The sequence below is a fragment of the Uranotaenia lowii genome, chromosome 1, assembly GCF_029784155.1.
Source record: "Uranotaenia lowii strain MFRU-FL chromosome 1, ASM2978415v1, whole genome shotgun sequence".
Lineage (NCBI taxonomy): Eukaryota > Metazoa > Arthropoda > Insecta > Diptera > Culicidae > Uranotaenia > Uranotaenia lowii.
Window position 1 is genome coordinate 122,153,699 of NC_073691.1, and position 16,455 is coordinate 122,170,153.

At 32.3% G+C, this 16,455-nt stretch overlaps 2 protein-coding genes across 2 annotated transcripts in view; both read right to left on the minus strand.

The window, feature by feature from the left end:
- The window catches only part of LOC129739534 (titin), a 513,907-nt gene that overhangs the window by 464,976 nt on the left and 32,476 nt on the right, over positions 1-16,455 (minus strand). The gene's annotated exons all lie outside the window — the stretch shown is intronic.
- On the minus strand, positions 15,094-15,864 carry LOC129737876 (uncharacterized). Its single transcript, XM_055729040.1, has one exon. It carries the CDS (start codon positions 15,862-15,864, stop codon positions 15,094-15,096), a length of 771 nt encoding a protein of 256 aa, XP_055585015.1.

Here is a 16,455-nt window from a genome sequence, read left to right on the forward strand (position 1 = left end):
TGACAAAATTGACAAAATTGACAAAATTGACAAAATTGACAAAATTGACAAAATTTACAAAATTTACAAAATTGACAAAATTGACCAAATTGACAAAATTGACAAAATTGACACAATTGACAAAATTGACAAAATTGACAAAATTGACAAAATTGACAAAATTGACGACATTGACAAAATTGACAAAGTTGACAAAGTTGAAAAATTGAATAAATTGAATAAATTGACAGAACGGACCAAATTGACAAAATTGACAAAATTGACAAAATTGACAAAATTGACAAAATTGACAAAATTGACAAAATTGACAAAATTGACAAAATTGACAAAATTGACAAAATTGACAAAATTGACAAAATTGACAAAATTGACAAAATTGACAAAATTGACAAAATTGACAAAATTGACAAAATTGACAAAATTGACAAAATTGACAAAATTGACAAAATTGACAAAATTGACAAAATTGACAAAATTGACAAAATTGACTAAATTGACAAAATTGACAAAATTGACAAAATTGACAAAATTGACAAAATTTACAAAATTCACAAAATTGACCAAATTGACAAAATTGACAAAATTGACAAAATTAACAAAATTGACAAAATTGACAAAATTGACAAAATTGACAAAATTGACAAAATTGACAAAATTGACAAAATTGACAAAATTGACAAAATTGACAAAATTGACAAAATTGACAAAATTGACAAAATTGACAAAATTGACAAAATTGACAAAATTGACAAAATTGACAAAATTGATAAAATTGACAAAATTGACAAAATTGACAAAATTGACAAAATTGACAAAATTGACAAAATTGACAAAATTGACAAAATTGACAAAATTGACAAAATTGACAAAATTGACAAAATTGACAAAATTGACAAAATTGACAAAATTGACAAAATTGACAAAATTGACAAAATTGACAAAATTGACAAAATTGACAAAATTGACAAAATTGACAAAATTGACAAAATTGACAAAATTGACAAAATTGACAAAATTGACAAAATTGACAAAATTGACAAAATTGACAAAATTGACAAAATTGACAAAATTGACAAAATTGACAAAATTGACAAAATTGACAAAATTGACAAAATTGACAAAATTGACAAAATTTACAAAATTCACAAAATTGACCAAATTGACCAAATTGACAAAATTGACAAAATTGACAAAATTAACAAAATTGACAAAATTGACAAAATTGACAAAATTGACAAAATTGACAAAATTGACAAAATTGACAAAATTGACAAAATTGACAAAATTGACAAAATTGACAAAATTGACAAAATTGACAAAATTGACAAAATTGACAAAATTGACAAAATTGACAAAATTGACAAAATTGACAAAATTGACAAAATTGACAAAATTGACAAAATTGACAAAATTGACAAAATTGACAAAATTGATAAAATTGACAAAATTGACAAAATTGACAAAATTGACAAAATTGACAAAATTGACAAAATTGACAAAATTGACAAAATTGACAAAATTGACAAAATTGACAAAATTGACAAAATTGACAAAATTGACAAAATTGACAAAATTGACAAAATTGACAAAATTGACAAAATTGACAAAATTGACAAAATTGACAAAATTGACAAAATTGACAAAATTGACAAAATTGACAAAATTGACAAAATTGACAAAATTGACAAAATTGACAAAATTGACAAAATTGACAAAATTGACAAAATTGACAAAATTGACAAAATTGACAAAATTGACAAAATTGACAAAATTGACAAAATTTACAAAATTGACAAAATTGACCAAATTGACAAAATTGACAAAATTGACACAATTGACAAAATTGACAAAATTGACAAAATTGACAAAATTGACAAAATTGACGACATTGACAAAATTGACAAAGTTGACAAAGTTGAAAAATTGAATAAATTGAATAAATTGACAGAACGGACCAAATTGACAAAATTGACAAAATTGACAAAATTGACAAAATTGACAAAATTGACAAAATTGACAAAATTGACAAAATTGACAAAATTGACAAAATTGACAAAATTGACAAAATTGACAAAATTGACAAAATTGACAAAATTGACAAAATTGACAAAATTGACAAAATTGACAAAATTGACAAAATTGACAAAATTGACAAAATTGACAAAATTGACAAAATTGACAAAATTGACAAAATTGACTAAATTGACAAAATTGACAAAATTGACAAAATTGACAAAATTGACAAAATTTACAAAATTCACAAAATTGACCAAATTGACAAAATTGACAAAATTGACAAAATTAACAAAATTGACAAAATTGACAAAATTGACAAAATTGACAAAATTGACAAAATTGACAAAATTGACAAAATTGACAAAATTGACAAAATTGACAAAATTGACAAAATTGACAAAATTGACAAAATTGACAAAATTGACAAAATTGACAAAATTGACAAAATTGACAAAATTGACAAAATTGACAAAATTGACAAAATTGACAAAATTGACAAAATTGACAAAATTGACAAAATTGACAAAATTGACAAAATTGACAAAATTGACAAAATTGACAAAATTTACAAAATTCACAAAATTGACCAAATTGACAAAATTGACAAAATTGACAAAATTAACAAAATTGACAAAATTGACAAAATTGACAAAATTGACAAAATTGACAAAATTGACAAAATTGACAAAATTGACAAAATTGACAAAATTGACAAAATTGACAAAATTGACAAAATTGACAAAATTGACAAAATTGACAAAATTGACAAAATTGACAAAATTGACAAAATTGACAAAATTGACAAAATTGACAAAATTGACAAAATTGACAAAATTGACAAAATTGACAAAATTGACAAAATTGACAAAATTGACAAAATTGACAAAATTGACAAAATTGACAAAATTGACAAAATTGACAAAATTGACAAAATTGACAAAATTGACAAAATTGACAAAATTGACAAAATTGACAAAATTTACAAAATTCACAAAATTGACCAAATTGACAAAATTGACAAAATTGACAAAATTAACAAAATTGACAAAATTGACAAAATTGACAAAATTGACAAAATTGACAAAATTGACAAAATTGACAAAATTGACAAAATTGACAAAATTGACAAAATTGACAAAATTGACAAAATTGACAAAATTGACAAAATTGACAAAATTGACAAAATTGACAAAATTGACAAAATTGACAAAATTGACAAAATTGACAAAATTGACAAAATTGACAAAATTGACAAAATTGACAAAATTGACAAAATTGACAAAATTGACAAAATTGACAAAATTGACAAAATTGACAAAATTGACAAAATTGACAAAATTGACAAAATTGACAAAATTGACAAAATTGACAAAATTGACAAAATTGACAAAATTGACAAAATTGACAAAATTGACAAAATTGACAAAATTGACAAAATTGACAAAATTGACAAAATTGACAAAATTGACAAAATTGACAAAATTGACAAAATTGACAAAATTTACAAAATTGACAAAATTGACCAAATTGACAAAATTGACAAAATTGACACAATTGACAAAATTGACAAAATTGACAAAATTGACAAAATTGACAAAATTGACAAAATTGACAAAATTGACAAAATTGACAAAATTGACAAAATTGACAAAATTGACAAAATTGACAAAATTGACAAAATTGACAAAATTGACAAAATTGAAAAAATTGACAAAATTGACAAAATTGACAAAATTGACAAAGTTGAAAAATTGACTAAATTGAATAAATTGACAGAACGGACCAAATTGACAAAATTGACAAAATTGACAAAATTGACAAAATTGACAAAATTAACAAAATTGACACAATTGACAAAATTGACAAAATTGACAAAATTGACAAAATTGACAAAATTGACAAAATTGACAAAATTGACAAAATTGACAAAATTGACAAAATTGACAAAATTGACAAAATTGACAAAATTGACAAAATTGACAAAATTGACAAAATTGACAAAATTGACAAAATTGACAAAATTGACAAAATTGAAAAAATTGACAAAATTGACAAAATTGACAAAATTGACAAAATTGACAAAATTGACAAAATTGACAAAATTGACAAAATTGACAAAATTGACAAAATTGACAAAATTGACAAAATTGACAAAATTGACAAAATTGACAAAATTGACAAAATTGACAAAATTGACAAAATTGACAAAATTGACAAAATTGACAAAATTGACAAAATTGACAAAATTGACAAAATTGACAAAATTGACAAAATTGACAAAATTGACAAAATTGACAAAATTGACAAAATTGACAAAATTGACAAAATTGACAAAATTGACAAAATTGACAAAATTGACAAAATTGACAAAATTGACAAAATTGACAAGATTGACAAAATTGACAAAATTGTCAAAATTGAAAAAATTGACAAAATTGACAAAATTGACAAAATTGTCAAAATTGACAAAATTGTCAAAATTGACAAAATTGACAAAATTGACAAAATTGACAAAATTGACAAAATTGACAAAATTGACAAAATTGACAAAATTGACAAAATTGACAAAATTGACAAAATTGACACAATTGACAAAATTGACAAAATTGACAAAATTGACAAAATTGACAAAATTGACAAAATTGACAAAATTGACAAAATTGACAAAATTGACAAAATTGACAAAATTGACAAAATTAACAAAATTGACAAAACTGACAAAATTGACACAATTGACAAAATTGACAAAATTGACAAAATTGACAAAATTGACAAAATTGACAAAATTGACAAAATTGACAAAATTGACAAAATTGACAAAATTGACAAAATTGACAAAATTGACAAAATTGACAAAACTGACAAAATTGACAAAATTGACAAAATTGACAAAATTGACAAAATTGACAAAATTGACAAAATTGACAAAATTGACAAAATTGACAAAATTGACAAAATTGACAAAATTGACAAAATTGACAAAATTGACAAAATTGACAAAATTGACAAAATTGACAAAATTGACAAAATTGACAAAATTGACAAAATTGACAAAATTGACAAAATTGACAAAACTGACAAAATTGACAAAATTGACAAAATTGACAAAATTGACAAAATTGACAAAATTGACAAAATTGACAAAATTGACAAAATTGACAAAATTGACAAAATTGACAAAATTGACAAAATTGACAAAATTGACAAAATTGACAAAATTGACAAAATTGACAAAATTGACAAAATTGACAAAATTGACAAAATTGACAAAATTGACAAAATTGACAAAATTGACAAAATTGACAAAATTGACAAAATTGACAAAATTGACAAAATTGACAAAATTGACAAAATTGACAAAATTGACAAAATTGACAAAATTGACAAAATTGACAAAATTGACAAAATTGACAAAATTGACAAAATTGACAAAATTGACAAAATTGACAAAATTGACAAAATTGACAAAATTGACAAAATTGACAAAATTGACAAAATTGACAAAATTGACAAAATTGACAAAATTGACAAAATTGACAAAATTGACAAAATTGACAAAATTGACAAAATTGACAAAATTGACAAAATTGACAAAATTGACAAAATTGACAAAATTGACAAAATTGACAAAATTGACAAAATTGACAAAATTGACAAAATTGACAAAATTGACAAAATTGACAAAATTGACAAAATTGACAAAATTGACAAAATTGACAAAATTGACAAAATTGACAAAATTGACAAAATTGACAAAATTGACAAAATTGACAAAATTGACAAAATTGACAAAATTGACAGAATTGACAAAATTGACAAAATTGACAAAATTGACAAAATTGACAAAATTAACAAAATTGACACAATTGACAAAATTGACAAAATTGACAAAATTGACAAAATTGACAAAATTGACAAAATTGACAAAATTGACAAAATTGACAAAATTGACAAAATTGACAAAATTGACAAAATTGACAAAATTGACAAAATTGACAAAATTGACAAAATTGACAAAATTGACAAAATTGACAAAATTGACAAAATTGACAAAATTGACAAAATTGACAAAATTGACAAAATTGACAAAATTGACAAAATTGACAAAATTGACAAAATTGACAAAATTGACAAAATTGACAAAATTGACAAAATTGACAAAATTGACAAAATTGACAAAATTGACAAAATTGACAAAATTGACAAAATTGACAAAATTGACAAAATTGACAAAATTGACAAAATTGACAAAATTGACAAAATTGACAAAATTGACAAGATTGACAAAATTGACAAAATTGTCAAAATTGAAAAAATTGACAAAATTGACAAAATTGACAAAATTGTCAAAATTGACAAAATTGTCAAAATTGACAAAATTGACAAAATTGACAAAATTGACAAAATTGACAAAATTGACAAAATTTACAAAATTGACAAAATTGACAAAATTGACAAAATTGACAAAATTGACAAAATTGACAAAATTGACACAATTGACAAAATTGACAAAATTGACAAAATTGACAAAATTGACAAAATTGACAAAATTGACAAAATTGACAAAATTGACAAAATTGACAAAATTGACAAAAATGACAAAATTGACAAAATTGACAAAATTGACAAAATTGACAAATTGACTTAATTGACAAAACTGACAAAATTGACAAAATTGACAAAATTGACAAAATTGACAAAATTGACAAAATTGACAAAATTGACAAAATTGACAAAATTGACAAAATTGACAAAATTGACAAAATTGACAAAATTGACAAAATTGACAAAATTGACAAAATTGACAAAATTGACAAAATTGACAAAATTGACAAAATTGACAAAATTGACAAAATTTGGCAAAATTGACAAAATGGACAGAATTGATAAAATTGACAGAATTGCCGAAATAAACCAGATTAACTTAATTGACAAAATTGACCAAATTTTCAAAACTTTCAATATTGTAAAGATTTGCAAAATCGACAAAATTGACCAAATTGACAAAGTTGACAAAATTGACAAAATTTGCAAAATCAGAGAAATTGGTAAAATTTTCAAAATTGAAAACTTTGACAAAATTGACAGGATTGTCAAAATTTACATAATTGACAAATTAACACAATTGGCAAAATTTACAAAACTTACCATATTGTCTAAATTGACAAAATTGACAAAATCAATAAAATTGACAAAATTGTCATAATTGACAAAATTGCCGTTGTTGCCAAAACTGAAAAAATGGTAGGAATTGACAAAATTGACAAAATTGACAAAATTGACAAAATTGACAAAATTGACAAAATTGACAAAATTGACAAAATTGACAAAATTGACAAAATTGACAAAATTGACAAAATTGACAAAATTGACAAAATTGACAAAATTGACAAAATTGACAAAATTGACAAAATTGACAAAATTGACAAAATTGACAAAATTGACAAAATTGACAAAATTGACAAAATTGACAAAATTGACAAAATTGACAAAATTGACAAAATTGACAAAATTGACAAAATTGACAAAATTGACAAAATTGACAAAATTGACAAAATTGACAAAATTGACAAAATTGACAAAATTGACAAAATTGACAAAATTGACAAAATTGACAAAATTGACAAAATTGACAAAATTGACAAAATTGACAAAATTGACAAAATTGACAAAATTGACAAAATTGACAAAATTGACAAAATTGACAAAATTGACAAAATTGACAAAATTGACAAAATTGACAAAATTGACAAAATTGACAAAATTGACAAAATTGACAAAATTGACAAAATTGACAAAATTGACAAAATTGACAAAATTGACAAAATTGACAAAATTGACAAAATTGACAAAATTGACAAAATTGACAAAATTGACAAAATTGACAAAATTGACAAAATTGACACAATTGACAAAATTGACAAAATTGACAAAATTGACAAAATTGACAAAATTGACAAAATTGACAAAATTGACAAAATTGACAAAATTGACAAAATTGACAAAATTGACAAAATTGACAAAATTGACAAAATTGACAAAATTGACAAAATTGACGACATTGACAAAATTGACAAAGTTGACAAAGTTGAAAAATTGACTAAATTGACTAAGTTGACAGAACGGACCAAATTGACAAAATTGCCAGAATTGATAAAATTGACAGAATTGCCAAAATAAACCAAATTAACTTAATTGACAAAATTGACCAAATTTTCAAAACTGTCAATATTGACAAGATTTGCAAAATCGACAAAATTGACCAAATTGACAAGTTGACAAAATTGACAAAATTTGCAAAATCGGAAAAATTGGTAAAATTGTCAAAATTGTAAACTTTGACAAAATTGACAGGATTGTCAAAATTTCCATAATTGACAAAATTGACACAATTGGCAAAATTTACAAAACTTACCGTATTGTCTAAATTGACAAAATTGACAAAATTGACAAAATTGACAAAATCAACAAAATTGACAAAATTTTTACAATTGACAAAATTGCCGATGTTGCCAAAACTGAAAAAATGGTCGGAATTGACAAAATTGACAAAATTGACAACATTGACGAAATTGACCAAATCGACAAAATTGACAAAATTGACAAAACTTATTAAATTGAAACAATTGACAAAATTGACAAAATTGATAAAATTGACAAAATTTACCAAATTGACTTAATTGACAAAATTTACAAAATCTCCAAAATTGACAAAATTGCCGATATCGACAAAATTGCCGATATCGACAAAACTGACAAAATGATCTGAATTTACGAAATGGACGATATTGACAAAACTTAGAAAAAATGAAATAATTTACAAAATTGACTAAATTGACTTAAACGACAAAACTGACAAAATTGGCATTTTTGACAAACTTGACAAAATTGACAAAATTACAAAATTGAAAATATTGGCATTTTAAAATTGTCAAAAATTTAAATATCTATAGATTATTTGATCGAATATCGTATTCTACGATGCCGATGATGCATTTTTACTCTAGCAGTAGTTATTTTATTTTGAATTAACTTAAACCCATGATTATTGGTTAAGCATCTTTTTTCAAATTGTTTTCTTAATTTTTTTACTTCTTCTATTTAAAAGTTACCATATGCTGTGACTCCAAAAAAAAAAAATTGAGTGGGATTATTATGTCAAAAAACGGGATTATACAAGATATTCCAGTATCCAGTCTTTCAAAAATCTCCAATAAGTTGCAAATTTTGTTATTTACATATATGAAAATTATAATTATTTCAAAAAACTTTTATCCTATAAATATTTTTGAATCTCAATTTATTAAATTGGTTTTGGATTTACTGCGTCCGAAATTCTTCAATTATTTTTAAGAATTTATAAACCTACCATTTGTTTATTATTTTGTGTCATATGTAACCAAATATTATTTACAGGCAGGCAACAATCCACTTTTAAGTGTATTAAATCGGGTTTTATAGTTTGGCAAAATGTTCAATTTCGATTTATCAAATTGCAAATATTTTGTATTAATACCTTCGAACTTACAAAAAAAAAATTCCAACTTCAATTCTAAGCTACATCGAACCTTTTTTATCAATCTTTATTATCACAGTTCAGATATCGAAGGACATTGCGTTATAGGAAACTCGCCATCTATCACAACTTCAACCGATGAAACTTCCAGTGGTTCGATCTGCCAATCAGTAAGGGAAAGTTTATTTCTTCCACATTAGATTACTTTATGGTTGTCATGCTCGTATAATTGTCATATCGTAATATATCTATGAGTGACATCGATGAAAGGAATATACACACATGAAAATTTCACCAGTTACTACCAATCATGGTTCCAGTACCATCCGACTGGAAATACGGAATCCGAACCATGAAATGCTGCTACTAGCCATACCGGAAGAACCGAGTAGCTAACAACGAAAGCAATAAAAACGACTGACTACGTTGACAATTGACAATACGTAGAGTGGAGTCATTTTTCCACCCACTCACCCGCAGAGCTTACTGCTGACTGTAGGTCTGTGTTTTTTTTTATCCTGAAAGCAATACCATATCCAATTAGTTGTTCAAACTATGAAGAAGAGTCACATGGATACTTTGCTTCTAGTGATATTTCATTTGAGTCAGTATTAAATTTGAAAATTCAAATCCCAATATTTAAAAACTCGATAAAAAAAATCTTAGGTCCATTTTAAGCTCATGTGAGTGTCGCGTACCATACTTTCAAAAAACTTCGTTCAACAGATTTTCTGAATGGAATCTTTCCATATTATAATTCGATGACCCATCGCAAAAATCGTAAACATATCTGGTCAGATGCAGCAGAACTTATCGGGATGGGAAAATTTTTCCTTTTCTTCTGGTATGCTGCTGGCAGATATCGAAAAGTCAACTCGCAACCTTGTTGTTTGCAAGAATTTGTGGGAAGCTGTTTTTGTGTTCCCTTATCCTCAATTGGGTTGGGATGTCGAAGGGAGGAGAGCCAAAGAATTGGAAAACTGTCGTTCGGAAACAGTTTGTATGCTTCGGTTGATGAACATCGTAAAATTTACATTATTAGCAGTTGCTCGCCAACCTCTCCTCCCCACCCCTCCAAAAAGCTTTTGTTAGCCGATCTTCCATTGCTTATGGTGGAACAAATTTCACCCAACTAGCTGTCTTACAAATGGGACTTTTATTGTAGTTCACAATCGAATGGTTTTCTTTTTACTGAATAGGCAACAGGGGAGAAAGAAGAAGAAGAAGACGGAATAAAGGCAGCAGAAATACATTAAGAATCTTATTCTTGGTCCATCGTTTTCGCAGCATCGTCCCACACATTCCAGTAACGGTTGACATTAAAGTGTGGGAATAACTCTGTTTTTATGAAAGGTTCGGTCGATCGGAACGAGTGGCTCGGCTCTGTTTGGGTCTGGGCTGTTGTGGTCGCATGGGTTTGGGGGAAAACTTTGGCCGGAAGTGGTCACTCGAGGATGTTTTGTTGCCCGGCATCTGTTGTTGTATTTCCGAGAGGATGGCAAAACGACCGATATCAGTTTTCCGCTTCACTGGGAAAATTATACATACATGCTCTGTGTAGGAACTTGCAAACAAAGCGGCAAACACATTTGAGGCGTATTGTTTAGAGTGACTTTTTCACAATAACTGAAAGTTTCGATCATTCCAACAATTCTCATTATGTGTGTTTGAATTTATGGTAATTTTACGTTTATTAATACCGCTCGACACAATTTAAACTGGCGTACGATAGTTAACAAGTTCTATTTTTAAAACGGAGGACACGAAGAGAATGTCAAACTTTACTATAGGTTACATATATAAATTGACATAAATCTACGTTTTTCTTGACTTGTCCAATATTTTTCTACGGAAAACATTTCTGGGAACGCCAAAAGTCAAAGTACTCCGAAAAACAGTTGAAGGTTTTTAGGATGCCTTTAAGATAAGAAATGTTAGCCTCATAGTTGTTCAGCCGAACGGGAACATAGAGTTGCAGATTCTGGTTTCTTAATCCTCACGGTCGCACGTTGAGAGGAATAGCTTCCAGCAGCGAGGGACAGTCAATGCTCGATGTAAGGAGATTCGCAACGGCCAAAGCACGTGTAGCGGTTCTTCGGAATTGAAGCGTGTCTTAGTCTATCAGGCGGCAACGACTCTCATAACTGGGCAAACGAAAAGGATCTTGCCAGTTCAAGTGTCGAAGTGCATATCGAATGAAGCGCCGCTAGATAGCCTCGATTCGTTCAATTCCATTCTGGTAGAAAGGGCACCAGACAGCTGAAGCATACTCAAGAACGGAACGGACTATGCTACAATATAAGCTTTTTAAGCAGTACACATCTTTAAATTCTTTAGCCACGCGAAACAAGAAACCAAGATTTCTGGAGGCTTTGTCTACAACGTAGTTCGTGTGAGTCTTAAACTCAAGCCGTTGATCGAGAATAGTACCCAGATCATTGATTTGGTCAATCCGGGAGATTATTTCCTCCCCGAGAATGTACTCAGCATAAGAGGGTGTTGCTTGCGAGAAAAAGATATGATCGAGCATTTACTGCGATTTAGTGGTAGGCAGTTTTTGTCGCACCAGTCAGCAAAAATGTTGAAATGCCGTTGCAAGAAATCGATGTCGTCTTTACCATTGATGGTGTGATACAGTTTCAAATCATCGGCATAAGCGAGTTTTGGGCCATCGAGAAGCGACAGAACATCATGAAAATAGATGACAAAAATTATTGGTCCTTAATGGCTTCCTTGAGCAGTTTTACAGTCAATTGAACAGCGTGGTTGAGAGAATTCCGAAGGGTGACATTCAAATCCACTTAGGCGACTTCAACGCAAAGATTGGCTCCGATAATCAGGACTTTGAGCGCATCATGGGGCGCCATGGCCTAGGACAGATGAGCGAAAACGGAGAGCTGTTTGTAGAATTTTGTGGCAACAACAACATGGTGATCGGTGGATCGCTCTTCCCCCATCGACCAGCACATAAGGTCACTTGGGTATCCCGAGATGGCCGAACAGAAAATCAAATTGACCACATCTGCATCAGCCGAAAATGGAGAAGGAGCCTTCTTGATGTCCGCAACAAACGAAGCGCAGACATTGCATCTGACCATCACCTCGTCCTTGGCGAGATACGACTGAGAGTTGCGCGTGTCCAACGGCGCGAGGAGAAAGTCGGGTGTCGATACGACGTCCGCCGGTTGGAGAATCCAGAGGTGAAAAGGGCATACGTTGAACAGCTAGAATCCCGAGCCTCGGAGCTGCCGACAGACGGAACAGTCGAAGAACAGTGGTGTGGAATCAAGAATGCCTTTATCACGACGAGCCATGGTACTCTCGGTAAAGTTTGTGGAAGACGAAGTGAATGGATGTCGGATGAAACCTGGAGGATGATCGATGATCGGAGAAAGGCGAAAGTCGGAATTGAGCAGGCATGTACCGGGTCAGCCAAAGCAGCCGCCCGCTTACGATATGCGGAGCTGGAAAAGGCAGTTAAACGAGCTTGTAGACGAGACAAGAGAGCCTGGACAAACTCCCTAGCCGAAGAGGGAGAAAGAGCCGCCGCCATTGGAGATATCCGATTATTATATGATATTCTCGCCGCCTTAGTGGTGCAAGGACTAATGCAAGAATGCCGCTGAAAAATCGAGCAGGTCAGCTGCTGACAGATCGAACAGATCAGCTCAAGCGTTGGACTGAGCATTTTGATCAACTTTTTCGAGTTACAAATAGCAATGGCCAACAGAACCCGCAGCTCGAGGCGCCCACAGTAAGTCGCATTAATGGCGTCAACTCGGAAGCGCCCTCGCTGGCTGAAATAGAAGCGGCAATCAAGGACATGAAATCCAACAAAGCGCCTGGAATCGATTGCATTCCTGCTGAAATGCTCAAAGCCGACCCTGCCTTGTCAGCACAAATGTTGCACCGTCTTTTCGCTGACATATGGGATACTGCAACATTCCCGGCCGACTGGATGCAGGGTATCCTCGTAAAGGCCCCAAAGAAAGGAGACCTAACAGAGTGCGGTAACTGGCGTGGCATAACTTTGATCTGTACAACCCTCAAAGTACTCTGCAAAGTGATCCTGAACAGGATCCAGGAGAAAATCGACGCTACACTCCGACGGCAACAAGCTGGATTCCGATCCGGACGATCATGTGTGGACCACATAACAACGCTACGAATAATACTGGAACAAATCAACGAATTCCAGGACTCTCTTCTGCTGGTGTTCGTTGATTTCGAAAAAGCATTTGACCGACTGAACCACGAAAACATCTGGGCTGCTCTTAGACGACGAGGGGTCCCAGAGAAACTAGTCCATCTCATCGAAGCACAGTACGAGGCATTTTCGTGCAAGGTCTTGCACGACGGTGTCTTGTCCGAACCAATCCCGGTAACTGCTGGAGTGAGACAAGGATGTATTTTGTCACCGCTGCTTTTTCTCATCGTAATGGATGAGATCTTGACTGGATCCATTGACTGTCGACCAAACCGAGGATTGCCGTGGAATCCTTCAACCATGGAGCAACTGAACGACCTTGACCTGGCAGACGATATTGTTTTGCTCGCCCAAACACAACAAGACATGCAGAGCAAACTCGACGACCTCACCGAAAGCTCCAAGGCAGCAGGTCTCAAAATCAATGTCGGAAAGACCAAGTCGATGGAAATCAATACAGAAAATCGTTCCATTTTCGTGGTAGCTGGACAACAGGTTGAGACAGTGGAGTGCTTCCAGTATCTTGGTAGCCAGATTACGCCTGATGGTGGGACCAAGAAGGACATCGAGACCCGGATCAGAAAACGAACTAAGATCCGAATCTTCAACTCAAACGTCAAATCCGTATTGCTGTACGGGTGTGAAACTTGGTGCACATATGCGGTGACGACGCGAAAACTGCAAGTTTTTGTGAATCGCTGCCTGCGGAACATCATCCGCGCTTGGTGGCCTGGCAACTGGATCTCAAACGTTGAACTTCATCGCCGGTGTCATCAAAAGGCACTAGAAATCGAGATTCGGGAACGTAAGTGGAGATGGATTGGGCACACGCTGCGAAGAGATGAAAACGAGATTTGCAGAGAAGCGCTTGACTGGAATCCAGATGGGCATCGAAGAAGAGGCAGGCCCAAAAGCTCGTGGCGGCGAAGTCTAGCCGCTGAAATCCGCACAGTTGACGAGAACCTCGGCTGGCAGCAAGTGAAGACGCTGGCTCCGGATCGCCAGCAGTGGAGATCTTTTATCTCAGCCCTATGCGCCGGTCAATCGGCGCTGGACCCTTAGGTAGGTAGGTAGGTAATGGCTTCCTTGCGGCACTCCGGAAGAGCCAAGAAACTGTCCCGAGAAGAATTCTCCAGTATGAACGGACAACTTTTGTCCCGTTAAGTAGCGCCGGAACCACTCCAGTAGAGATCCACAGAATCCCAAGCGACCTAGCTTTGCGTGAGCAATCTCGTGGTTTATGTTATCAAATGCAGCAGACAGATCTGTATAAATAGCATCGGTTTGGGTCTTCCTGGCATAGCTTTCTTGTACAAAAGATGTGAACGTCAGAAAATTTGTGGTAGTTGATCATTTAGGCATGAAACCGTGCTGATCGTTTGAAAAGTGGTGCTTGCAGAATGGGATCCAACACAACCGGCTCAAACAGTTTTGCAATAGCACACAGCTGTGCTGAGATACCACGGTAATTGTTAATATCTTTATTATCTCCCTTTTTGTAAACAGGAAACATATATGCTTCTTTCCACAAAGCGGGGAAGATTGCGCCGCCCAGCGATGCTTTAAATATATGCCTAATAGGTGTTAGCAGATGTGGCATAAACGGCATAAAAGTAGCTGGTATTCCATCCGGGCCCTTAGAAGTAGAGTTTTTGAGTTTGACGGTTGCTTTTAAGATAGCTGCATCGTCGACGAGAATACCATTTTGAGAAGAGCCTAGAGGTGAGACATTACTAACAGCCCTGGTCAGTTGTTCTACAGAGATGGGCCCGATCGTGAAAATGATCGAAAATTTCTCAGCGAACAGATTACAGATTCCAGGGTCAGCGCTAGCAATATCGCCGTCCAGGTGTATATGGGACGGAAGTTTGGATTCTTTTCGCTGGTTTTCGGCATACTTCCAGAACGACTTTGGTCTGCTCTTGAAATTTCGCTGTAACCGGTTCAGATATGTTAGATAGCAACGTTTGCTGAGTTTCTTATAAGCAGAGTTCAGTTTGCGGTATTCCCTTTTCGTGTTGAGGCACTTGTGCTTATTGTAGTTTCGGAGAGCGCACATTTTAGCAGTTTTCTGTCGTTCGTAGATTAGTTCGTAGATCACCATCGATACTGCGTTTTGGCACATGGCGATCGATAGTGTAGTTAAAAACATTCAAAAATCTTTTGGCAGCTGCGTTAGGGGCAGAGAAATCAAGTTCATCTTCCCAATTAATAGAATCCAGAACGAGGGAGGTAGCTACAAAGTCCACATTCTTGAAATCGTGATATAAAGATCTTGTTTTCTCCGCGGTAGCATGGCATCATGGCAACATCGAGTGAGATCACTAAGGCGGGGTGATGTGGGATAGGCTTAACAAGGGGAGCAGGAGCTAAATCTATTGTTGGATTTCTAAACCCTTCGTTGACAAAGCAAAGGTCGAGCAAGCGACCGTTTTCATTTTCGATCGATATTGTTGATTGGAGACAGAGTCGCTGTACTTAAGCTATCTAAGAAGATGTTGGAGGATGCCGAAAACGAAGAACGTACGGAATCCGGAAACAGAAAGCCACTTCGCGAAGAACACCATTTCAGACCGGGCAAGTTGAAATCACCAATAACGAGTATGTCATCTTCGGGAGAGCACATAGAGCTAACTTTGGTGAGGCAGCGCGAGAAAGATTCAGCTAACACCTGGTCTCCGGAACGATCGGGAGGCACGTACACTACGCACAAGTA

Excerpts from the sequence above, each read along its gene's own strand:
- LOC129737876 (XM_055729040.1), bottom strand. The coding sequence starts at position 15,864 with ATGTGCCAAAACGCAGTATCGATGGTGATCTACGAACTAATCTACGAA.